At 38.5% G+C, this 25,413-nt stretch overlaps 1 protein-coding gene across 1 annotated transcript in view; it reads left to right on the forward strand.

Moving 5' to 3' along the window:
- The window catches only part of PRKG1 (protein kinase cGMP-dependent 1), a 1,157,583-nt gene that overhangs the window by 979,868 nt on the left and 152,302 nt on the right, over positions 1–25,413 (forward strand). Inside the window, 1 exon segment of the mRNA XM_074232273.1 lies at positions 9,088–9,153. Within this exon segment, the coding sequence (XP_074088374.1) occupies positions 9,088–9,153 (66 nt within the window).

The raw sequence follows: 25,413 nt of genomic DNA on the forward strand, positions 1-25,413 counted from the left end.
AGGTGGATAGGATGTAAACAGGTGGGGATGGTCTGAAGGATGTGCCTCAGATGTGGAAAGCATAGCATGTTGTTGAATGACTGACCAGTAAGTATATATATAACCTTGAGGCTAGAGGCTGGAACAACGCACACAGGAGAGGGAATGGCACTGATTAAAATAAAAGTATGAAAAATAAAAGAATCCTTGAGTGCTCACCTAGGGGGTTGAATTTGAATTTGAATTTATTCAGTAGACAATCGGGAGCCTTTGAGGAGTTTAGAGCAAAAGCCAGACCACCAGATCTGTGCACGAAGAAGACTTATCCAATAGCAATGTGTAGCATGGTTGGAGAAAGACAAGAATAAAGATGGGAGGCTTGTGGGAAGGAGGATTTCCACTAGGGATTTTCCAAATAACTTTGGGTCAATCATCACTAGGGATTTATTACACCTATTGTTGCTGATTCTGGACTAAGTAATGGGAATACAAATACCAAAAGACAGCCAGTTTCCTTAAGGATCTATAATCTAAGGAAAGAGTGGGAAGAAGATAGACAAAAGGAGCCAAAAAGTGGGAGGAAGGGAGAAGTACCTCCCCTGAGAGAAAGTGGAGAAAGTAAGAAAAGTCCCTGAGCAGTGACATCAGATGAGGTATCTGAAGTTTGGAGTTCCTGACCTCACCCTTCAATCCAGAGGGTGGTGATGAAGGGGACCACCCAGGTTGGTGACATCATGCAGGGGGAGGAAGTTATCCCAAAGAGCTTCCTGGGAGTATGGTGGAGAAGTCCCTCAGACAAATCCTAAAGTAGAACCACCAGGATTTTCTAAGAATAGCAATGACTGTACTTGTGAACTGGTCAGCTTCTTTTTTCTTGTGAATCCATTAAGTTCTAAATAGCCTTCATCAAAAAATAAAAGAATGGAATAATAAAGATGTCTGAGGAATATAGTGGCTATAACAAGATACTAATAGAAACAGGTTGAATGCTATTGACAGACAACTCCAAACCAAAGGAAGTATATCTGCGTCTTAGGTTTAAAATTCATCCAGTCAGGGAAAGAAGTCAAGAGTGGCTAGAATCTAATCATCAATGTTCCCCTATGGTGAGAATTGACTTTATTTTAAATTTATAATACAAACTCATGGTTCAATCTCCTATTCATCCATCTTGCTGGCAGTGAGCACTCTAGTTTCCGAAGTGGTGTGGGTTCCCAGAAGCCTTATATTTCTTTGAGAATTTGAAGGGTTAACTTGAGAGAGAAAAACAGGACAACCCCAGCCTTACCACTTTGCTAGGAAATTCAAAAATCTCCATTTTCAGTAGTTCTGTTTTTCTTTAGGACTTTCACAGTCTGCATAACTCACCGTACCAGTAAAGAGCAAGAATTGGGTTTGCTCTTACACATGATGGTTCCATTCCTCACTACTGCTTGGCTCGGCCTCTCCCAGTGCTCCTGCTTGGCAGAGACTTCTCTTCTTGCTCTATGAGAACTTTGGAACTTCGTCAGTCCCACACCTCATAGCAGCTGCTCATTTCAAAGCCTGCAAGCATCAGTTGAACTTTATTTTCTGAGCCACTCTTTTTTCTGTTGATTCCCTAAAGGGACCTTCCCATTCTTTTAAAGTGATACTTAGGTCAGAGTGCCTCAGTTGCCTCCATCTTCCCAACTCCAGAGTTCATCTGCAATTCTTCTCTTGCCTAGATCTCAGTTTAGGGATATCTAAAAATCAACAGCAAAATAATTGCTGTCTATTTCCACCTCTTAGGTGGGCATGGCGATTTGCACATAAAGGACTGGATTCTTCAACAATCCTTCCTGTTCCAAAATTTCAGGGTTCTAATCTCTCTAAGATTCTATAGGTATTGGACCTTTAGCCAATATAATGGACTAAGAAAAAAATGAACTAAGAACCATTGAAATTCTAAATGATGTTTCTTGCACGTTTTTGCTTTCAAACTTGAAAGAATTGGGAGTGGCTATTATATCAATGTTATGGCAGAGCTCTGTGCATTTTCATCTAAAATGTCCCTATATTCTTCAGCCCCACTTTCTAACTGTGACATACCATCCAATTTACCATTATCTCGGCCATTTTAATGCTGTAATTTCCTTCTACGTGCTTCCTTGAAGCTTGTCATATGTTGGTCCTCAAAGTGCCATTCTCTTTTCTGATTTTTGCCCTTGCTTTTAGGAAGGAAGGTTTTGCCTCCATTTATTCAATTATCAATATTTTTATTCATTGATTTAAGGAAATGATATTTATTCAGTGTCCATTTTGTGCTGAGCTCTGGGTTGTTGTATAGGGGGTGATGCAGCTTAGTTAAGATATGGACCTTTCATCTTGGAACTCTTACGTCAGCAAATCACTTGACCAACTCTCCCCCCAAGTTCCAGTTTGGGACATTGGGAAAATGTTGCTCTCTTAGAGATTATTAGCTAAGTCAGCCTATTAATTTTAACCAAATCCACTTGATTCTGATCTGGGACACCAGTTCCTTCAGGCACTATTCTGCTACATGCCCTTTTCAGCCAAGTATCTCTATGATAACTACTGTATTTCTGACACTTTGGGGGGGAATTTGGTAATAACAATGAAAGAGCGCCTTCTCTAAAGGATTATTGGGGTTATAGCATTTGCATATATTCTACATAGTAACTATGAGTTTATTAATAATTTTTCTTGTTAAACTGTAAATAAATATGTAGAATAAATGAAAGGTGATGGATGAGAGAATCAAGAGCATCTGGGAGACTCTCATTTGCTTTTGATCTATCTCAGTAGTTTTCCATCAAGAGCCTTCTGTCTCAATCAACTCTCTCCTTCACATCACTTTTCATACAATTGCCAGAGTGATGTCTTTCCTTCTGTTTCTGTGTGTATATAATGTGTATGTGGTTTTTTTTTTGCGTGTGTGTGTGTGTGTATGTAGGAATGTGGGGGTGTTTATCTCTCAGTCTAGGTCTCAATCTAACTCTGAATGTCTGTCTCTATCTTATCTTTATCTCAGTCTTTATTTCTCTGCCTCTCCCTCTCTTTTCTTTCCCTGTCTCTGTCTTTCCTAATCAATCTCTCTCTCTCTCTCTCTCTCTCTCTCTCTCTCCCTCCCTCCCTCCCTCTCTCTCTCTCTCCTTCCCCACATACCCATTATCAGTAGCTTAGGGATACTTAATTCTTAATTTTTTCTTTGCCTTCTTCATGGACCCTTTTGGCAGTCAAGTGAATCCTCTGAACCTCTCTGCAAAATGATGGTTGCATAGAATAAAGGATACTGCATTGGAAAGGAAACCAGAGCTTAGTGAAAAGGAAGATGCAGCTTTTCCCCCATCCCCATGATATCTATGCAGAGACCCTCTAAGGGGCCCCTGACTCTATTCAAAGAACCCCTGCCCTCTCCCTGGGATTTCTCTGGGAAATCCCTGAGTCTAACTCATATGTTCTGAATGAATCCATGTTATAGATGAAGCAGCTGAGGCCCCAAGATGGTGAGTGAGTTGGCTGAGCTCTCTCAGTTGACAGGAGTGGGAACCCAGAGTTCAGTTTTCCTGACACTGTCCGGGGACCTTACAAGGTTTCAGTTTCGGCCAGCCCTGGCCCAAAGGAAGTGCTTGGAGTTATGTTGACAGCTGGCACTGTCTTCCCAACCCGGACAGAGCCAGTGGCCAGCCCAGGCAACTGCTTCCCTAGGAGGGGTAGCTCAGTCTCGTGGTCACCATGGCTATTGCCCAGGGATCTCAACTGGCCCAAAGAGATCTGAGCAGCTGTGACCTTCTCCAAGTCAGGTCATTATAACCTGGATTAAATCCTGCCATTCGACAAGAGGATACGATGTAGCTCCACCAAGGGAAAACAGAGGCTCGAGAAGACAAAACCTGCCTATGGATTATTCAGACTCCGAAAGTGATGCCACTGTGGGATATAGTGATGACGAAGATTCCAGTCATGAGATCGTTGGGTGGTATAGTGGTGGCAAAGACTCCAGTGATGATGATGAGAAACTCTCAGAGTCAGTACTCAGAAAGTTAGCGGCTAAATAGAGTTTGGAATCTTGTGTGTTGTGTGCCCCTATTACCAGAATTCTCTAACTTGCTAACCCTGAATTAGATTTCATTTTTTATTAACTTATTATTAAACTGTATTAATAAATCATGGAATTCTTGATATAATTGTTACTGTTATTAATAATCAGTAGTATCTTTATAAGGGCACTTGTTGATACTCTAAAAATCTGGCTATTCCTGAAATGATAAAGGCAAGGAATTAGCAATAACTTACTCAGCGTTACTCTTATGAAATCCAAGACTGTGCCGGGAACTACACGAAGTAACAGATATAGACAGCAGCTCCTTTCTACACCAGTTCATTGTCTATGATCTTGAGTAATTTGGTGTCTTGAGGGTCTAAAGGCATTGCTTGGATTTCAGATTCTATAAATTTCTATGTAAACCAATGTTATTTTTATAAAATCTCAACTACTCCCACCCAATATCTCAATCTAGGGTGGGGAAAGAGGGAGGGGGAAACAGACACTCTCAAGAATTGCCTTTTTTGCTTATCTGTACCAGGGACACTATACTTCTCGCCACGTAAATAAAAAATGTAATTTCTACATTCACCATTCTTGGATGTAACTTGATCCCCATTGTTAGGGTAATGCAAACAGATTATATGGGAGCTTTTAGAAATTAAGTTTGAATAATTGCGGGTACTATGTGTATTAAGGTACAAGGCTTGACAAAATAGTGCATTTAAAGAACTCTGCAAACTTTCAAATGTTCTGTAAATGTGAATTCTATGCATAAGTTATAATTATTAAAATAGCACAATGCATGAAAATGATTGCAAGGTACTATGGGGAGAAAAGAAAACAATAGTTAGAAAAATAAATGTATAAGTTGTGGTGCTTGAGAGGAATTTGGAAGAACACCAAAGACTGCAAGAGACAGAGGTGAAGAAAATGAAATTATTTGCATGTTTCCTCCTCCATTATATCTGAAAACAAAAATAGCTTTTAAAACTCCTTTCTTCATATTCTCAGTGCTTGGCACCTTGTCTGACATATAGTTGATGCTTATTTATAAATGATGATTGACTGGCTGCCAATAATAACAAATTTTTGCAAGGCTACCATGTGGAGAAGGGATTATATTTGTTCTCCTGGCCTTGGAGGACAGAACTCAGAGTACAAAACCAAATTAGGATTGAGATTAGGAAAACTTTTATCACAAAAGGAAATAGTTACCTTGGAAATGGTAGATCCCCCCCCCTCTGCAGAGGTATCCAGGAAGGGATAGTCTTCTGCCTCCATGGATGGATTACCCATTCCTCTTTGGGGCACCTCTCATTGATAGGAAGGATTTCATGGTATTGGATTTAGAGAATGAAAATTGACATTTCTATGGTACTTTGAAGTTTTTTTTTTTCAAATTACACATTCACTGCCTCACTGAATCTTACCACAGACTCATGGTCCCATTTTTTTTAATAAAAGAAAGATTTTATTTATTTTGAGTTTTACAATTTTCCCCCTATTCTTGCTTCCCTCCCCCATCCCCCCACAGAAGGCATTCTGTTAGTCTTTACATTGTTTCCATGGTATACATTGATCTAAGATGAATATGGTAAGAGAGAAATCATATCCTTAAGGAAGAAAAATGAAGTACAAGAGATAGCAAAATCACATAACAAGATAATGTTGGTTTTTTTTTTAAATAAAAGGTAATAGTCTTTAGTCTTTGTTCAAATTCCACAATTCTTTCTCTGGATACAGATGGTGTTCTTCGTCACAGATACCCCAAAATTGTCCCTGGTTGTTGCACTGATGGAATGAGCAAGTCCATCAGGGTTAATCATCACCCCCATGTTGCTGTTAGGATGTACAATGTTCTTCTGGTTCTCCTCATCTCACTCAGCATCAGTTCATGGTCCCATTTCCCAGAGGAGAACAGCAAGACTCAGGAATGATGGAACTTGCCCATAATCCTGCAGCCAGTGGGTGTCTGAGGGCAGTATTTAAGCATAGGTCTTCTTGACTTTGGTTACTAATTATCATGTGAATAGAGCATTACTCTTGGAAGGAGGGTAACCTAAATTCAAATATGCCTCTGATACTTATTAGTTAGGGGTTCTTGGGCAAGCTGGATATCTATACTGTGAGCCTCAGTTTCATCATCTGTAAAATGAAGGGCTTGGAATTGAATTTCCTTCTGGATCTAAATTTATTAATCTTTATTAAGCTCTCCAGCCTCTACAAAGGCAATTGATGGCCCATTGGACAGACCTTGTGATTTAGTGTCCAGAAGACCTGAGATAAAGTCCAGGTTCAGACACTCACTAGCTGAGGGACTCTGGATGAATCGTTTATCAACCTACTTCAGTTTCTTCAACTGTAAAATGGAAATAAGGAGTAACACCTGCCTCTGTATGGAAAAGGGACTATTTTTGTTCTCCTGGCCTTGGAGGACAGAACGCAGAGCATGAGACCAAGTTAGGATAGAGGTTAGGAAAACAAGGTAAATGGTTACCTTGGAAATGGTAGATCCTCCCTCTGTAGAGGTATCCAGGAAGGGACAGTCTTCTGCCTCCATGGATGGATTGTCCATTGGCAGGGCTCAAGAGAGCCCCTGTCCCAACTCTGTTACTTTTAAACTGTGAATCCAAGCAAGGTATCTTCTTTCTTTGGGTCTAAGATGAGTGAATTACTTTGTATGATGAATAAAGCCACCCAGTGGTGATCAGGATTTCTAAAAATTTAGATAGCTATGGATTCTATAAGGAAATGTGAATCTTTTGATAGTCAGTCTCAGAAACGCTTTCTAAATGATCCGTGAACCTGCCACTTTCACATAATTGTAGTGTCCTTAGGGAAATTATCATTAATTGAATTAATTCCAAGATTATCTCTGCTTAAAGAAAATAGTATTTCACAGTTATATCTGTAGCTTTGATATAAACATTTGTTCCAATATCTAGTGAAAATACTTTAGCATTGTGAGCAGCTTCTCACAAATGTAATATGCAAATTGTTACCAGATTTATCTTTGACAGTTCCTAAAGAGATATTTCCAAGCAGATTTTTATGGACTAAGCATAAAACACCCAAGTGAGATGATTTTAGGATAAGTACACAGAAATGACTTTTTTTAAGTATGATCTATTTGTAACAGCTCAGATGCCCCTAAATAGAAATTGTTTCCCCAGTTTCACTTGCTATAATCATCCAGTGTGGATTTAAGCTGTGTTAACATATCTACACACACACATACAAACACAAACAGAGGACTTAGGCAACTCACCCCTCCCTCTGGAAAAGACCCCTTGCTCCCCCAATTCTGTGCTTGGCTTGTCCAGGTTATAAAAGAGAAACCTACCTGCCCTCCCTCTGGTCTGGAAGCCTATGTCAGACAACACCTCCACCAGAGAGTCTTTCAGGGTCATCTTGGGAAGAAAGAAGACTGTTGGCTTTCCAATGCTCTGAAGTGTGTGTGTGTGTGTGTGTGTGTGTGTGTGTGTGTGTGAGAGAGAGAGAGAGAGAGAGAGAGAGAGAGAGAGAGAGAGAGAGAGAGAGCCCATCTGTATCTTATCCCTCTCCTAGCCCAGAAATTCCATGAGGACAGGAGCATCATCTTATCTAAACTGTGGATGTGTGCCATTATCCAGCACAAAACTGTGTTCATAATCATATATAATTAATAATCTGTGTGCATAAATCTTGGTCATTATTTTCTTTGAATGTTATAATAACAAAAGAAAGAGGCACAGGTAAACTAGAGAGCCAGTCATCACTTGTGTCTATTGCTAAGGGTCCAGGAACTAAGGTACCAGAACAGAGAGACCCTTTCTTGAAAATAACAGTCTATTCATATAGATCATATAATCAGAAATTTAGAGCTGAAAAGAAATTGTCTGACCCCCTGATTTTAGAGGTGAGGAAACTGAGGCAGAGAGAGCCTAAGTGACTTCTCCATGGGTCACCAGATGAGTAAATAATGATCAGTCAATAGCCAATCAACATCCATTTATCAATTGTTATGGTAAACCTTGGGCATACTTAGAAAGGCAAAAATATCAGCCCAGCAGCAACATTCAAATATATATATATATATATATATATATATATATATATATATATATATATGCATTATCTATTGTAGGATCTTAACCCAGCTTTCCTGATTCTGGCTCCTATTACCAGACAAATACAGTGCATTCACTGAAGTGGGGGCCAATTCATAGAAATGCTTTTCCAACTGCTTTAGGCAACCGAATTACAACAAATATTCATCATATCAATATGTCCATATCCTTTGATTTTGACAATAGATGAAGGCCATTCACAACAGAAAGCAGCTCTATAACTTCATCAAACATCTTAGAAAACAACTTAGTGAAAGAGGTCATGTCATTGGTAGGATTTGAACTCAACTTGAAGGAACCTTGGAGGTCAACTTATATAAAAAGAGAAACTGAGACCTAGAGCAGTCAAATGACACGCTGAGTGTCTCAAAGTGAGTGAGTGAGTGATAGATTTAGGATTGATTTCCAAGCCCATTTCCTTCAAATCTCCCTTACAAGTATGCTACACTGTCTTCAGATATGCTCCCTCTAAATCCATCTAAATGTATGAATGAAGGGTTTCTATTTGATAACCTCCCTTCAGAAATTGGATATTATTCCAATTGTATATGGAAATTAAAGAACTTTGGAAACAATCATGGCAATAGGAGAAAGTTATTCTTTAGAGCAAATTAGACCTAGCAGGATAAATTTTTCTCATTCAGATCTATGATTTCAAGGCTGGATGTAAATCCCTATTGAAGAAACCCTAATTCAAATTAGCACCTATTCTACAATTTATAGTTGTAGAGATTTATCTGAGACCCTAATACAATTAATGATTTGTCTATGATCATGCAACCAGTACTTGTCAAGAGAATGCCCAGGTCTTCCTGACTTCAAGAACAACTTTGTTTCCCACCATACCACACTGCAAATTTAGTCAAAATTCAAATCTAGGCTGGGGTAAATTCAAATACTTTAATTAAGGAAATATATTTCAGCAAAATGCATAACCTTATTAAAGTTCCATTTCTATTTATTTTTTAGGGAAGATGTGAGGACTGCCAACGTCATCGCTGCAGAAGCAGTGACCTGCCTGGTGATCGACAGAGAGTAAGTCCATTGTTTCATTCTTGCATCTGAGAGTCTACTGATGTCATTGTCTCACATTTTATGGACAAATGTCAGCTATCTGTGGGCTGTGGGCACTCTTTGCACTTTTACAAAGATAAATTAATAATTGATTCCTGCATTATATTCCCCCTTCCCATGCGAATACATTTCAAATCTAACAAGAACCTTCTAGGTACAAGAGCATCTATAAAGACAAAAAAGGGGGGAAATGCCTACTAAACACCCCCAGAAGTTTGTATACTACTGTGGAGAAATAGCTCATGCATAGATAGGAGCAAACATAATAGTGTAAAAAATGGAATGAGCAGAAAAAAATGTTTCCTACCAGAGATAGTACCCAAGTTGAATCTTAAAAGAAGCTGGAAACTTAAGAAAAGTAGATGAGGTGGAAGAGACTTTTTTGTCAGGGGTAGAGCCGTGAGAAAGTACAGAGATGGAAAATGATGGAGTGCCAAATTCAGAGAATAGCAGAATTAGCCAATTTGGCTGAAATGGAAAATGAGTGAGGAGGAGTTAAGTGCAGTGAATCCAGGAAATGTGGCTGGAATCACACTATAAAGGCTTTCAAAAGCCAAGTTGATGAGTTGATAAGTTTGCATTTCATCTTGAATTCAATAAAGAGTCATTGAACTTTTCTGAGCAGAGAGTTACATGATTAGACATATCCTTTGGGGAGATTTCTTCTTACACCTGAGTTGAAGATGTGATTAAGGGAAAAAACTGGAAGTTAGAATCCAATTAGACTATTTCAACACCATTATACTTTTCTCGCCTCAACTTAGTTCCTTATTACACATGAATAATATATCCAACACAACCTTTATTTGAGAAAATCACAAGACCCCAAAAGGGATACTGGTCAGTCCTAAATACTGATGGATTTCTAGACCACTTCACTTGATGAAAAATATTGCCTCATTTATGTTTCCATGACTGTTTCCCCCTATTATTAGAATTAAAATTCCCATCCTTTGAAGTAACTTGAAACTATATCTTGTGAAATTACTGAAGGAAGTGGTTTTGTTTAATCTGGAGGAGAGAAGAAGACTTAGGAGAGAAAGGAGTGCTCTGTGGTGGTTAGGTAATAAGACTTCTGCTTGGCCCTATAGGAGAAAAAGCAGGTGAAATGGAGAAAAGTCATGAAGAAATTGAGCCTTGACATTGGGGAAAAAAACTTCCTAACAATTAGCATATCCCCAAAGTGCAATGGGTTGTCTCAGGAACTGGTTGGTCATTTGATCACTAAGTATGTATTAATGCCTACAACATGGCAGGCATTGTGATAAACAATGAAAGGCAAAAGGAAGTCTCCATTCTCAAAGAACTCTTAGGCTGATAGGAAGTCCATTTTGTTAGCAGCTAGGGAATTAGAGTAGGAGAGATCAGCCAACTGCAACTTGCTCTTCAGGAATTACAAAGAAGGGATTCTTACTTGGGAAATGGTTGAACTCAAAGGTCCCTTTCAATTTTGAAAATCCATAGGAAAATCCAATTCTTTGATTGTGTATGGGTTAAGCAATAAAAAGAAGAGGGATATCTCTAAAAAGACAACTTTCAGGTGTGTAGCTAATGTTACACAACCTTCTTGCTTTCTCTCACTAGTACCTTAGTATGGATTAGTTTAACCAACCCATCAGTTGATGCCTCAAGTTCAAGGGAAACATATTGACTTTAGTGGAAAGAATCACAATTGTGAGCATGGCCAAGAAGAGAGGGATTGATAATGGGTCAAGTCACTGGGGTGAGAGAATCTCATTCTTGCCAAGAAAGAGAAGACTACCTGTGTCAAATTTTCAGCTGGGGTAAGCCCTGGCTGACAGCAGAAATTTGGAAGAGTAACTGGATCCAAGACTGTGATCATTGAATTGCCATCTTGCTTAACATGTAAAGAGTTTCTCCGGCATGATGATAACTATCATACACTTCATTAACTAATGTTTAACAAAGGATCCTTCTTCTTCCTATTTCAACATCATTATACTTTTCTCTCCTCTCAAATCCTTATTGCACGTGAATCATATGCCCAATCCTATGCTTTTCCTGAGAGCAACGAATTCTGAATTTATTATCAGAAGACCTATATTGGAGTCATAGGATAATAGATTTAGAGTCAAAGCTCAACCTCCACCTCATTTATCATTGAGAACATTGATGCCTAAAGACATTCAATGACTTGCCCAAGGGCACTCAGATCCAATGTAAGAAAGACAGATTTTGAACCCAGGTCCTCCAACTCTAAACTCATTATTCTCTTCACTATACTACCACCACTTAATAAGTGGTTGGTAAACTGTGAATCTGGGAGAAGTGGAGGCAATGTGAGTGGCAGAAGTTCTCGATATGGTATCAGAGGACCTAGATTTGAATCCTGCAACCTTTCCCCTGTAACAACCTTAGAAAGCCGCAATACCTCTATAACACTCAGTTTCCGCATTGATTAACTGAGAGTGTTGCATCTGAAAATCAAGTCTTAAGTCCTTTGTATTTTACAAAGAATAATGTATATTCTTGGTTATCCTGAGAAAAACAGGAAGAGGTGCCAAACTTTGCCTATCTCCCAGAAGCCAAAAAAAATTAAAAGTTAGAACTACAGTTAGATTTAACCAGGTTCTTCTCAAGTCTGAATAATCCTGTTTGTATGGGAGAAATATAGAAGAGAATATGAAAGAGGATGGGTCACTATGGGACCCCAAAGTATCTCTTTCTTCTTTTTAAAGAGGACTGAGTAAGCACTGGAATCAAAGAATACTTTTTTCCTCAGTAACCGCACCACGTTGTCCTGTCAAAGGCTTGCTGCATAGCATTTAATTTATGGCCAATTAAAGGAGCACTGGGGGGCTCAATCCAGTGCAAACAGATGGTAGCCATTAGGACTGTCAATGGAAGCAGCGTTCTCCTGAAATTTACAAGCAAGGTACCATGTTGCAGGAGCCAACCCTTCTGCTCAACCATTCCATGGGGATGAAGAAAGGACGTAATGGTAACTAATCATGCCTTTCTACGATAAAAAAAGAAAAGAATCCTCACTGAAAAAAAAAAAGGAGAAATACTGAAATGATTTCAGCCTGAGACTCCTCAGAGGAGATGATGTCTTTCTTGTGACTTAATTATGACTTCAATAAGTGTCTGTAGTGGTTCTGAAATTAGTAAAAATAAATTGTCCAAATAACACTCAAATTTATTCCAGTCAGTCTGATGGGCCTGACTGTCTCTAAGAGCTCATTTCTTATCCAAGTAACGAGTCAATAGGCAACTTTAAAAGCTCCAATATTGGAAGTTGATAGTCTAGAAATAAGTTTAAGGAGGCACATTATTATTTTTGCAATCAATTAGAGAAGGACTTTCTCGCTATTTCAAAGGCATGGGGAATTATTCATTGATCCACGTTTTTATTTGGTATGAAATCTCTAATTTAACAGCATATTAAAGGCCATTTTGCTTAGTACTTCAATCACATCCTGATCGTATTTTAAGAATTTTTCTAAAAGAATAACTATATTCCATTGTATATGTGTGTGTGTGTCATAAGTTTGTGTCATTAGTGTAACCAGTTCTGTAAAATGAGAAGGCAAAACTAGATAACCTGAAAGATTGCTTGCAGCTCCAAATCTATGATATTCTGGAACAAAAGCAATCAAGTCAGTGATCAAATACGATAAAAAAGTAAACTATATTTAAATTCTCCAGTGGCTCTGAGACCTCATGGGTTGAAATATTTCCTCCAATAATACAGGACAAAGTCCATCCAAGTGCAAATCTTTTCCATGAATTTCCATCATTTTATCACAGGCCATACTAATTATCAGGACCTCTTATTTTCTTTTAGCTTCATGAAGATGCCATGGTACAGGATATCAGGGTTAAAAATGGAAGTAGGTTTGAATGTCTGAAATTATTATAATTTATCAAAATGTTGATTTTAATAAAAATGTCCTTTTGGTTTTCATCCTCTTTCCTGTTTTTCCCCCATTAAAAAGTATTACTATTGGGAAGCTAGAGGGCTTAGTGTGTAGATTACTAAACCTAGAGTCAGGAAGATTCATCTTCCAGCATTCAAATCTGACCTCAGATAATTATTAGCTGTGTAAACTTGAGTCTATCATTTCATCCTGTTTGTCTCAGTTTCCTCATCTGTAAAATAAGTTGAAGAAGGAAATGGCAAACCATCTTAGTGTCTTTGTCAAGAACACCCCAAATGGGGTCACAAAGACTTGGATAGAACTGAAAAATGACTAATCAACAATTCCTAATTACATGCCAACTGATACTGAACATTATGCTCTTTTTAAATGGTCAGAGAAAGAGTGGGATTTTTCAAAAGTAGAAATTAGATACTTCTTGGTAGGTTCTAGAGCAGTTTCTAGGTCAAGTAGATATTAAAGTCCATGGCCTTTGAATTCCCTTCTAGCTTCCTATCTTGGGAGTCTATAAGTGTGATCTTGTCAATAACAAATCTATTTAGAACTTAAATAAGAGAAAGGTTCTCCTGAAGCTCCTTAAGAGATCTTGGACTGGGTAAAAGCAAGCCTTGGTTTTGCTCAGAGATACAAAGTGGCAGAGAATAGTAAAATGTGGTAGTTCCTTTGCAAATAGGTGCCACCCTCAACATCCGAAATGTCTCAGCTCTCTTAGGATTCCCCACATATCCCAACTTTCCAACAACACCTAGCCCAGGCACCAAAATATACATTTTCAGGGACCTTTGAGGCTACTATGTTTCCAAAAAGAACCATTCATTCATTTAGTCATTATTCACCAATATTTCTAAAATACTTATATTCCACAAGATCTGTGGATCGTAAAGAAGCAGGGTTACAGTGCCAAAAAAAAAACCCCTCAGTTTGTTATAACTTCATGGCAATAAAATGTTCGACTCTGTACATTCTAACAAGTGAAGTCAGAAAGAGGCATGAATCAGCACACATCAAAATGGGTCTCTATAGGACAAGTGGACTTGGAAACATGAGCCATTTCCTAGAGTTACCTGTAGTGTACAGGAAACATACACATGGTAGACCATTACTGACTCTGTGGGCAGGTTGTCTTGTTTCTGGATAGGAGAGACAGAAACCAGCTAATCTGATGGTCTTTCAGTGCCTTTGGATGTCTAAGACAGGGTAGCCTCTGTCATTTCATTAGTCTTGCATAAGAATTGAGTACAGAATAGCAGAGCATTGGGTTTAGATTTCATTTTTCTTTTAAAAATAGAAAATTATATTTTATACTAGATGGAGTAGGGTTAGAATAAAATAGAATTATACCCTGCAAAGACATTACTCATGTAAAGAAAAGGGGAAACATGGAGACCCTCCTCTTCCTTCTACCAAAAGGTCATATCATTATAGATTTAAAGAAGGAAATTAAGGAGCATCTAGTCCAAGTCCCTCATTTAATAGACATGGGAACTGATTCCCAAGGAGATAAAGTTATTTATTAAGTATCACATCAGTAGAAAGTAATAGAGGCAGATGAGTCAGGGTCACAGACCTAATAGTGCTGGTAAGAAGGTAAGAATAAGAACTGATAGCTCTAATATACATTAATAAAGTGCTATGAGTATAGCAAGTGCTATACAGGAAAGATGACTAGTGTATAAACAGTGATGGGTGAAGCAAGGACCAAGGCAAGTCATTAACCCTTAGTCCTTTCAGCATCTGTTCTTCAAATTACAGAGTTCCTTACTTATAGAACCCATTGTTCCCGCTCCTCAGACTACCAACTCAGGGCTCTAAGGTGACTCAAAATACTCCTCAGAGATTATTAAATAGAGCTGAGACACCCAGTACCCAAATACATTAAGGCAAAAACCTTTTCTTGTTTCTTAATTCACTTTTCCATACTTCCCACTTGTCCTTAGCAAATGCAGAGAGTTTATTTTGAATGTATTTGTTCTCTCCTCTTCAATAATGATACCCTATCCATTCAACCCAAGCTTGATTTAGATTTCTATTTTTTTTATTGTTGCACTCTCAGTAACTAAACCTCACAAGGCTGTCAGCTGATAAAGAATTGATTGTCCCATACTCAGGGACAGTTCTGTTTTAATCAAGAATTCATAGGTAGAAGGAACCTAACAGAATATATAATCTATATTTTCCCATTTTCTAGATGCAGAAGCTGAAGCCCAAAGATGAGAAATAACTTCCTTTAAGTCCAGTTTTGTATTCAAATCCAATTTTTCTATGTCCAAATCTACTCTTTTTTCTATAACAAAAAGCCATTGCCTTACACTATGAATTTTAAGACCTAAAAGAATGATTTTCTCATGGTGGCATTTCAGCCATGGTCAGGTACCAGATGTGACCTATTTGAATTTTCTGAGTGGCCATTAGATCGTCCCTCATGGCAGCCATCTATCTATTCTACAAACTCACAGGAATGCCTTTATCCATATTGGTTCTCTGCCAATATTACAAATGGGGGCATGGCTTGGAACAGGAGATGCTAAGATCAATTAAAATGTTTGAAAAATGGCAACATATGACTGCTTTCTTATTGGAAACCTGTCTTTCCAACAGGTGTTTTATCTCCTTCTCAATGACCTTGAACCCTTAGGCTATGCATTCTTTTTTGTAGAAGCAGACTACAGACTCTCTTCTTCCCAAGTTTCCTTTTTTCCAGATTACCCTGTTTCTCTCCCTTGTGTCTTCCTCTTTGTAGAATTTTCCATTTTTACTTCCACAAAGCATGATTAGGGGTAAGAAGAGTAGAATTAGAGTCAGAGTGGGTGCACACCCACTCTGTTTATTACTATCTCACCTTGGACTTGACTCTCACAATCAATCTGTGTTCATGTCTCTGTAGGCATTATATCAATGACACAGATCCAGTCTATGCATTCCTGCTCATCCCCTATAAATCTAAATCATGCCCTCCAGAGACATCCCAACAGGGAATCCCCAAAATAGTATAAGGGTCTTCCTTGATTTCTTTGGGCATCTCAAGAATTACAAGGGACCAGAACATGTCTTATTCATCCATCTTTAAGGCTCCTCTCCATAGACCCTGCCCAAGTTGGTTTTATTTTCCCCCATTCCTTATACATTTTTAAATCTTTTTTTTAATTGACAAAAACTGACTTATACTTACTACAAAAATAAACACGTACACACACACACACACACACACACACACACACACACACATATATATATATATATATATATATATATATATATATATATATTTTGATGAAGTCACTCACTATTGTTCTTTGTAATTTCAGTTTCAGAACTTGTCCATGCCTCCCCTGTGGCTTTCCATTGCCCTCTGGGGATTGGTTTTCTTTTTCATTTTTTCAGCAACTGCTATGCTCTGTGAAAGCATCTCTGAGCAATATGAATTCCTCCCTTTTCCATAAGGGAGTTAAACAAGATGATCTCTAAGATTCTATCTAGCTCTGAATCCTACCAAGACTCTCTGGGCATTTCCAGGTACCTTGGAGTAAATGACTTATCAGTCAGGAGCAATTGGAATTAATAGGACATTTTTCAGCTCCAGCCTCTCCTCTAACCTATGTAGCTTTCCTTTTATCTCATTTTGCAGAATGAAATATAGGAAGATGCTAAGGGAATTGGCTGGCTGATCACTGAAAACTGAACTGCCCCATGTTCTTTGGGATCGATTATGATTTGTTTTAGGCTTGTAATTTTAAGACAGTTTCTATAAATTATTGAATTCTTGGAAGAATATTAATCTGGAGTTGTAAAAATCCAAGTAAAGTTTGATCTAAATGTCCATTGCAAGGACAGAAGCTCCAGTGAGCAAAGGAAAAACAATTTGAATTCCTTACAGTTAACTGAAAAGAGAATTATGGCAAGTGGAAGGATGACTATGAAGGTTATTCAATAGTATTTCATCTCTGGTTCATCTTCAAGGATATCATAGAGAGAAGCAGAATAGAAGGCTAACTCTGAAGGATGACTTGATAGGAAACCCAAATTCTCTCTCTTTTTGCTTATCACTTATACCTATTAGACAACTCTAGTATTGGTCCTACATGGTTTCCGAAAAGCATCACTCAACTGATCCTTAAGGAACTCACTATCTTAGCTCCTTGAGGTTAATGATCTCATCTTTGAAAATTTGTATCTGCATCATATAGCACAGTTCCTGGAATACATTTCCTGGAACACTTGATTCATGTGTGTTGGTTTTGATGAGTTTTTGATGAGTAGTTTTAAAATTATTAACAAGCACAAATCTAATATAGAAATGAAAATTGCAAATGAAACCTTGAAGGTTTTTCAATAACATGTATTAAATTAAAATTAACTGTGTAGTAATGGGAAAATGCCCATTTTTTAGTTTCCATTTGCTTTTTTTTATTTTCTTCTGTTTTTCTCTTAGTGATACTCTGTTTCTTTTAAGAAATAGCTGTCAATGGGTAATTAGTTGAACTGTCCTTTTCATAAAATATAAGCCCCCTTGAGGAAAAGAACTCATTGTAGTCTTGCTTTTCCTAACCTTTGTCTAACCTTTCCTTGGTCTAAACATAGTAGTTGCTTGAAAAATATTTATTGGATTGTATAATCAAATTGATTGATAGTTCTGCCAGAGGTTCTAACCATGAGAAAGAGAATGAATAGCTCCGAAATGTAGCATTAGAGAAGTGCTGTGTAGGAAGGTCTTAAGTCTCATCAAAAGATCATAAGGCTTCATCTTGAAGGAATTTCATCAAATTTAACCCCCTAACTTTATGGTAGAAGAAACTAGACCCAGGGGTATCAAGGATTTTCCAAAGTTCCAAATATAGGAAATAGTAGAAGCAATCCTTTATATTCACAGTCAGATCTTGTGGTAGTAGCAATATCCTAATTCTTATATCCATTCAGCCTTGGATAGTTTTTCTTTAAAATGTATTAAGTGGGGAAGCTATGTAGTATGGTGGATAGAGCACTGATGCTGGAATCTGAGTTCAAATACAGCCTCAGACACTTAAGACTTACTTAACTGTACATCCTTGGGTAAGTCACTTAACCCCATTGTCATACAAAAACAAAAACAAAAAAAATGGGTATTGAGGCCTTTTTGTAGTCTTGGTTGACTAGTAGACTAAATGCTCTGATTGTTAATGTCACTTTCTGATCACTGTGCACAAAGTAGTTAGGAAGGGCTACAGGTATGAAATGCTTAGCTGTTGGATCTCAATGGGCAGCTCCATTAAGTGAGCTTCACTTGGATGAATCAATATGAGGGATCTTCAATGCCTTCTTACTCCTTCCAAACCTAGGAAAGTCTTTTTGTTAACTATTGAATGATCCAGAATTATCTCATTTTCCCCCCAAAATAGAACCTAAAGTACCAGGTAACTGACCTGAGTCATACTTAGCCCAAAATATTTGGTGAAGCCTTGAGGATAGTCACCCAAAATATATTATGTAGAAAAATAATATATGGAGTCCAGAATTAGGATGTTGCCCCTACCACATTGCCCTTTTCTAGATGCAACACTTACAAATGTGAAAATGCACTACTTGCCTTTGGCAAACGTCTCACCCAACATCTATTAAGCATTTACTGTATACAAGACATTGCAGTAGGTACTGGGAGCATAAAGGTGAGAAATGACATGCTACCTATACCACCTCTGCAGTGGAGAATGAAACATGTACCCAGAAAAGTAGGGCAGAAGATAAGAGTGTAATGAAGAAGATGGGGTGCAGACAAAGCCTTCTAGGGATGTGTGAGTATGAGTGAGTGTGAGTATGCAAGCATTTCATACCTGTAGCCCTTCCTAACTACTTTGTGCACAGGTGATCACAAAGTGACATTAACAATCAGAGCATTTAGTCTCCTAGTCAACCAAGACTTCAAAAAGGCCTCAAAAGGCTTTTTCTTGGTTTTGGTTTTGGTTTTTGCATGACAATGGGGTTAAGTGACTTACCCAAGGACGTACAGTTAAGTAAGTCTAGGGACATATGAACTGGGAGATAATTATGGGCCATTCAATAGTCTGATGGCCAGATTCCAGCAGAGGTTAGAGAACCACTTATCGGGTATCTTATCACTTACTTAGCTTAGTCGGATTTAGGCTGGATGAGTGTCGAAGTCCCTTGCAAATCCAAAATTGGTTCTCTAACATGTCAGAGGAGGGGAAGAACCAGGTCTGTTTCTCTCTACTATCAGAAGAGGAAGGTGCCCCAGTTGACCATAGTCTTTGAGAAGTTGAGTCTCCCTCTCTTACTTGCAGTAGCTAGAACAGAACAGCTGCCACAAGAGCTGGCAGGTCCATTATGCATAGAAAGACACCAAATGGAGTCAAGATTTCAATTTAATTTGGAAATGGAATCTTCCTGCTCACTCTCTGCAGTATCTTTTCTTTTGTTAGAGAGAAAGGTGGTGCAAAGGCTCCCAACACGAAGATCCAGAAGGAGCTCTCAGACCTCAAGGTTGGAGACTACTTTGTAGATTGTTCTCAAGCTTCCTACTAGAGTCACGTGGCTTTGCTTATCCTGTCAGCCACACTTCCCTGGTGAGGCAGTCATTACAGGTCCCACTGGGCCTTAGGAGATCTAAAACTTTTCACTTTCCAATTAATATGCCTTATGATTCCTCTCTGTTTTGAAATTGATATCAAAGACCCCCAGAAGTGAAGAGGCTGGGCAATTATTAACTGGGTGAGACCTCATGTAAGATTTGTCTCAAATGGAGAAAGCTTTAGGATCTAACAATTCAGATGAAATATAAGGAAATGAGCCCCATAACTCTACCACTTGGAAAAGGATTCTTCCATCCTTCTAGAACTATAAAAGTCCTTAGGACTTTAAGTTTACATAGAAACCAGAGAAGGGTAGACTAATGAGGAGTCTACTGTTGACAAGGATGGGGCGCAACTTCTGGTACTACTAGGTCACCAATAAAATGTGGAGGAAGCCCACCTGACCTAAGCCAACCTCATGGTCAGCATAAACAAGGCAGAATATTATGGTCTGAGGCAGGAGGAAAGAAATAGATTGTGGACCTGGAACTGTAAGCTCACTGATTATTCTAACAGACATTTAGGGCTTAGGTGTTGCCAGACCATTCAGAAAGTATTTCATGACCTAAAGATTTGTCTCTGTTTGGGGGGAAAGGAAGATGAGTGACCAGAGGTAAGCAGTCGAAGAAAATATTAGTAGGGGGGCAAAGAGAAAGAGCCACATCTGGTCCGAGAAGTAGAGATGCAAAGATGAAGGCAGAGAGATAGAAACGGAGAGAGAAAAAGAGAGATGGTGAGAGAGACAGAGACAGATGGAGAGAAAGACAGAGGGGGAAAGGAAAAGGAAAATGAGATGGGGGAGAAGTGAGACACAGAAAAAGATACAGAGAGACACAGAGAGACACATATTGCTTTCTCTGTTTTGTAAGGGTAGATATTGGACATGGATCTCTGGCATAGGGGAGCTCCCTCTACCCAGTCTAACTTCTTATCTGCCCTGCAGCAGTCATCTCAGAGAGTTTAGTAGAGAACTGAGAGTTTCAGTGACTGGAAGAAGGTCACTCAGCAATTTGCAATAGGGATGAGACTTGATCTTGGGTTTCTAAGGCTCTGCAGGCAGCTCTGTCCTCTCAGGCACATTGCGTAAGCTCATGTCTATCTAGTCTGACCTTCTACTCTTCTCTCTCCCATCTGTCTGTTTCTTCCTATTAGAACATAAGCACCTTGAGGGCAGGAACTGACTTTTCTTTTTGTTTTTGTATCAAAATCTTTAGAACCCTCCTTGATAAATAGTAAATGTTTAATAAACATTCTTTTACATATATATGTCAGAGGAAAGCAACATGAGGGATTGAACATCAGCTTGGATTAGAAAAGGCTTCCTACTATGTAACTATATGACCCTGAATAAATCAGTTAACCTTTTTTAGAGTCCCAGGCAAGTCTCTAAGACTATACATTGCAGGTGTTTGCTATAAACATTGGTGGAGGGAGTTTCCACACTGTTCCACCTTAATAATGAAAGGTTAGGGCCAGATCAAAATAGATGAGGCAGTAGCTCTGTGATGTCATAGTCTTCTTTGAGAATGAAGGACAAATATCATCATCATCATTCATTAGGAACAGGGGCTATCCAAAAAAGTGTGTGTGTGTGTGTGTGTGTGTGTGTGTGTGTGTGTGTGTGTGTGTGTGCGTGCTAAGTTGTTGGAGATGGAAGATGGAACTAAGATGAAGAAAAGTACAGATGTAAATGAAGTCCAGAAAGTGCCATTATGAACTAATGACTGCAAAGTCATTAAAAGTCTACTATGTTCAAAGTACAGTTTTAAGGACTGGAGACACAAACTGAACTGTCAAATAGCCCCTGGCTTGGGGAACTCACATTTGAATCCAGGAGACACGATAGGAGGTTTCAACAGCAAATCCAATGTAAAGGCCCCATGGACCTTTGGGTAGAGAACAAAACAGAGGGAAAGACTTTTCTTTAATGTTGTTTTCACTCATAAAATCATATGTTTCTGTTCCTAAACCATTTGATGAGACCAATAACTTTGATGGGGAGAACTTGTCTTCTGAATTTTCAGGAGCTACGGTTATAGCCCTGAAGAAGACATTACAAAGTTTCATCTCCTCAGGGACTGCTTGCTTCCTAGGATGATGGCTGAGCTCACTGAACTAAAGATGGACTATTTCAAAGACTCTTGGGTTTAGGTCCCTGGACTATCTCCATTGGGAATGTGTGAGAGGAGATGATAGATGCTGATTTTCATCTCTCCATCACAGAACCTGCTGCTTCAGTTGGGCTTGCCTAGCCTATAGCCTATGGCCAATAGCCTATACCTGTAGCCTATAAAATAGAGAAGGGATGTAGCAAGCATTGATTTTGAACAGGAAGATGCAGACTTGAATCCTACCACTGATATTTATTAACTGTGTCCCTGGACAAGTTATTTGACCGCTCCATGCCTCAGTTTCTTCATTTGTCAAATAGGAGTGATAATAACACCTTCCTCAAACGGTTGCTATAAGGATTAAAAGAGATGATTTATGTAAAGCACTTCGCAAACCTTAAAAGCTATTAATATGGATGAATTATTTGAAGAGTAATGCTGAAAAAGTTGGTCTTTAGAATCAAGCCGAATGGGAAAATGAGTCATTTTATAGCAGCTCTAAGCAAGAAACTTTTTTCAGAAGATTTCACCCATTCATGCAGTGACTGAAGATTTATAGGACATTCCTGTAATTCTATGGGACACCCATTCATTTAAATTAATCAAAAAGCCTTTATTAATGGAATAATTAGTCCTGAGCTAGGCTCCAAAGATTTGAACACAAAAAAATTAAATTGATCTTTCCTGAGATGTTCCCATTCTATAGGAGAAAACAATACCCCTAGGAGTTAATCATTTGTCCTGTCCCCAGTTGCCATTAAACAGTTTTTTCAGTTACAATAACCAACATTTACAGGGTAGTTAAGAGTTGGCAAAGCATTTATCCTTATCTGAGTCAAATACTAGAGATATTAATATTTCCATTTTACAGATAAACAAACTAAGGCCCAGAGAGTTATTAGCATGGGGTCACAAAATTAAGTACCAAAAATAAGATTTAGATCTAGGTCTTCCAGATAAATTGAATATTTTATCTTTTATGTTACCCCTAACTCCATCCACTATACTCCTGGTGCCTAATGAGTGATGATGATGTTTGTCCTTCATTCTCAAAGAAGACCATGACATCAAGGAAATATCACCATGACAAGCACATGAATTGGATTTGAATGAGGGAGATTGTACTAAGTCACCAGATTCACTTTCTCCTCTGGAGCCATCTGAATTCAGTGGCCAGATACGAATCAGGACAATTGGATGTAGCCCTGGCTGACAGGCAATTAGGGTTAAGTGACTTGACCAAAGTCACACAGTAAGTGTCTGAGACTGGATTTGAACTCAGGTCCTCTTGACCAGGACTGGTGTTCTATTCACTGCTCCATCTAACTGCCTAATAAGTAAGTTTTCCTGGAATAAGAGGGTGAAACCTACAATTAAACTCAAATACTCAAATGTGTCTATGGGCTCATCAGTTCAGGAGTACCTTCTAATTAGAGACCATAAACCATTCATCCATGGTTGTCCATCTAATGTGTCTATCATCTGTGTACTACCAAAATTTTGCCACAAGGGGCTCCACCCAATATGCCAGAAATCCTTGGTTTCTCCAGAAGCTGCCCATCTTCCCATAAAGCACTATGACCGTGAACTTTTTATCCCTTTTGCTCACTATATAATCAGTCCTCTTTGTCCAGTTTTCAGATGATATTCTCTATTCCTCTTCCTTATTGCTTATGGACATTTTATATCCACCATGAGCTCAAAGTTCAACTAGAATTCTGCTACAAATTTCCTTGTTTTTAGTCATTCTCATAGGCTTGTGTTTAGCTCCTGTCTTAAGCCAGGGATACCACTCCCCCTCTATCCCATCATCTAAATTCTGTAGCTGGAAACACAGTGGAGATTTTTGAAAACTGTGTACGGAAAAATCAGCAACTGACTCTGTAACCAGAGAAATAGAGATGGAATGACATGAGGATCGATCCATTAGAGGAAATGAGCAAGATGCAGCCTCTATCTCCATTCATTCTTCAGTGCAGGTCAAAGAAATAGCATTTTTTGTTGCAGTGAGGACAAATGGTAGAGATTTCTGCAATGGTCTGCACAACTCTGGCAAACAAAGGAAGGTATCATCTTTGTATTTTCATTTTAGAAACCAAAACCATAATCACACCATTGTAAATTGCTAATACCACTTCAATATTGGGAAAACACCATCTAAATTGCCCCAAATGTTTCTCAATTTTCATACACCAGTTTTCCAACAGTAGATTTAGGAGAATGTATCTACAAAAGAATAGAATTCTGATGTATAAAAAGCTTAAGAGGCATCGTTTCTAGGTAATTAATCATTTTATTAAACATTGCTAATGGATAATTAATAGAAAGGTCGGTGGCACTCTTGAATGTCTATTAAATGGTAATGCAAAGAGCATTGACTTAATAGGAGGTGAATTATTACTTGAGCATCACAAGAGGGATAAAATACAAACTCAGGAACTAAGGTCAGAAGGATTCTTCTTTTGTGTGACAAGTTAAAATATGTTCCTAGCTGTTTAATTTCTTGGGCTTCCTGCCTGGTTGAAGATTCTACTTTGTATGAGACAGTGTGGAGTAGTAAATCGAACCCTGGACCTGAAGTCAACAAGAGGGATTCAACTCCTTTATCTGATACTGATTGAGTGATATTGGTTGGACAAGTTACTTCCCCTCTAAGAGCTCAATTTCCTTTTCCCTAAAATTGGGCTGATAATCACACCTACATCATCAAGTTGTTTTGAGTTTACAAAACTTCAAATTGTTGTATACATGTCAAATGTTATCTTTCTAACCAAATGGTCAGAGCTACAATGAACAACTTGTGAGTGTGAGCTTTTTAGAGTAAGGGTAGGTTTTAGAGCATAGACCAAAGTCATCTTTGCTCCCAGGAATGCCAGGGCATCGGGAGCAATAAAATAGCCCCAAGAAATGGTCTCTGGGTAAAATTTTTCTGTCTTCATAAACTCTATTGCTCAACATCTCCAGTTGTCCTAATTCTTATCTGGTTACTGAACCCAGATGACTCTGGAGGAGACAATGAGGCTGGCGACTTGGCCCAGCGCCCCCCTCACTCCAACCCAATTCACTTGCATCACCTCCCTGATATTGTGTTTTGAAGGACCAAAAAAAATCATTAATTCTCATTCTGTTCTAATAGCCACTGACTTTCATAAACATTGTGTTTTTCAACACTGTTTGTTTCTGCCATATTTCTTCAGGGACAGTAATTCGGATATGATTCTGGAAAGAATGGATTATCAATCACAGTGAAAGCCAGTTGTGAATTTTGATCCTTCATTGGGTGAAGTTTGACTGAAATTTACTCTTGGTCACTGTCATGTGATCTTAAACATTCAATGAAAGTGATGAATATTATATTATAGCTGATGGGCAAAATGACCAAATTTTGCAGTCTTTTTACATTATAAATATGGTAGGTCGAGTCACACATCTCTCCTACTGGGAATGCTGGTCCTTCTTATCTCTTCTTCCTGCATTCCCTTGTTTATCTCAAAACACAGCTCAGAGATCACTCTCTACACAATACCTTTCCTGCTCTCCCTTCCAACCCTTTACCTTTACCCAATCCCATTTATCATCATTGTCATCATCATCATCATCATCATCATTAGCATCATAATTTAAATTTTATAAAACATTTGACAAATG

This window comes from Macrotis lagotis, chromosome 4, assembly GCF_037893015.1.
Source record: "Macrotis lagotis isolate mMagLag1 chromosome 4, bilby.v1.9.chrom.fasta, whole genome shotgun sequence".
Taxonomy (NCBI): domain Eukaryota; kingdom Metazoa; phylum Chordata; class Mammalia; order Peramelemorphia; family Peramelidae; genus Macrotis; species Macrotis lagotis.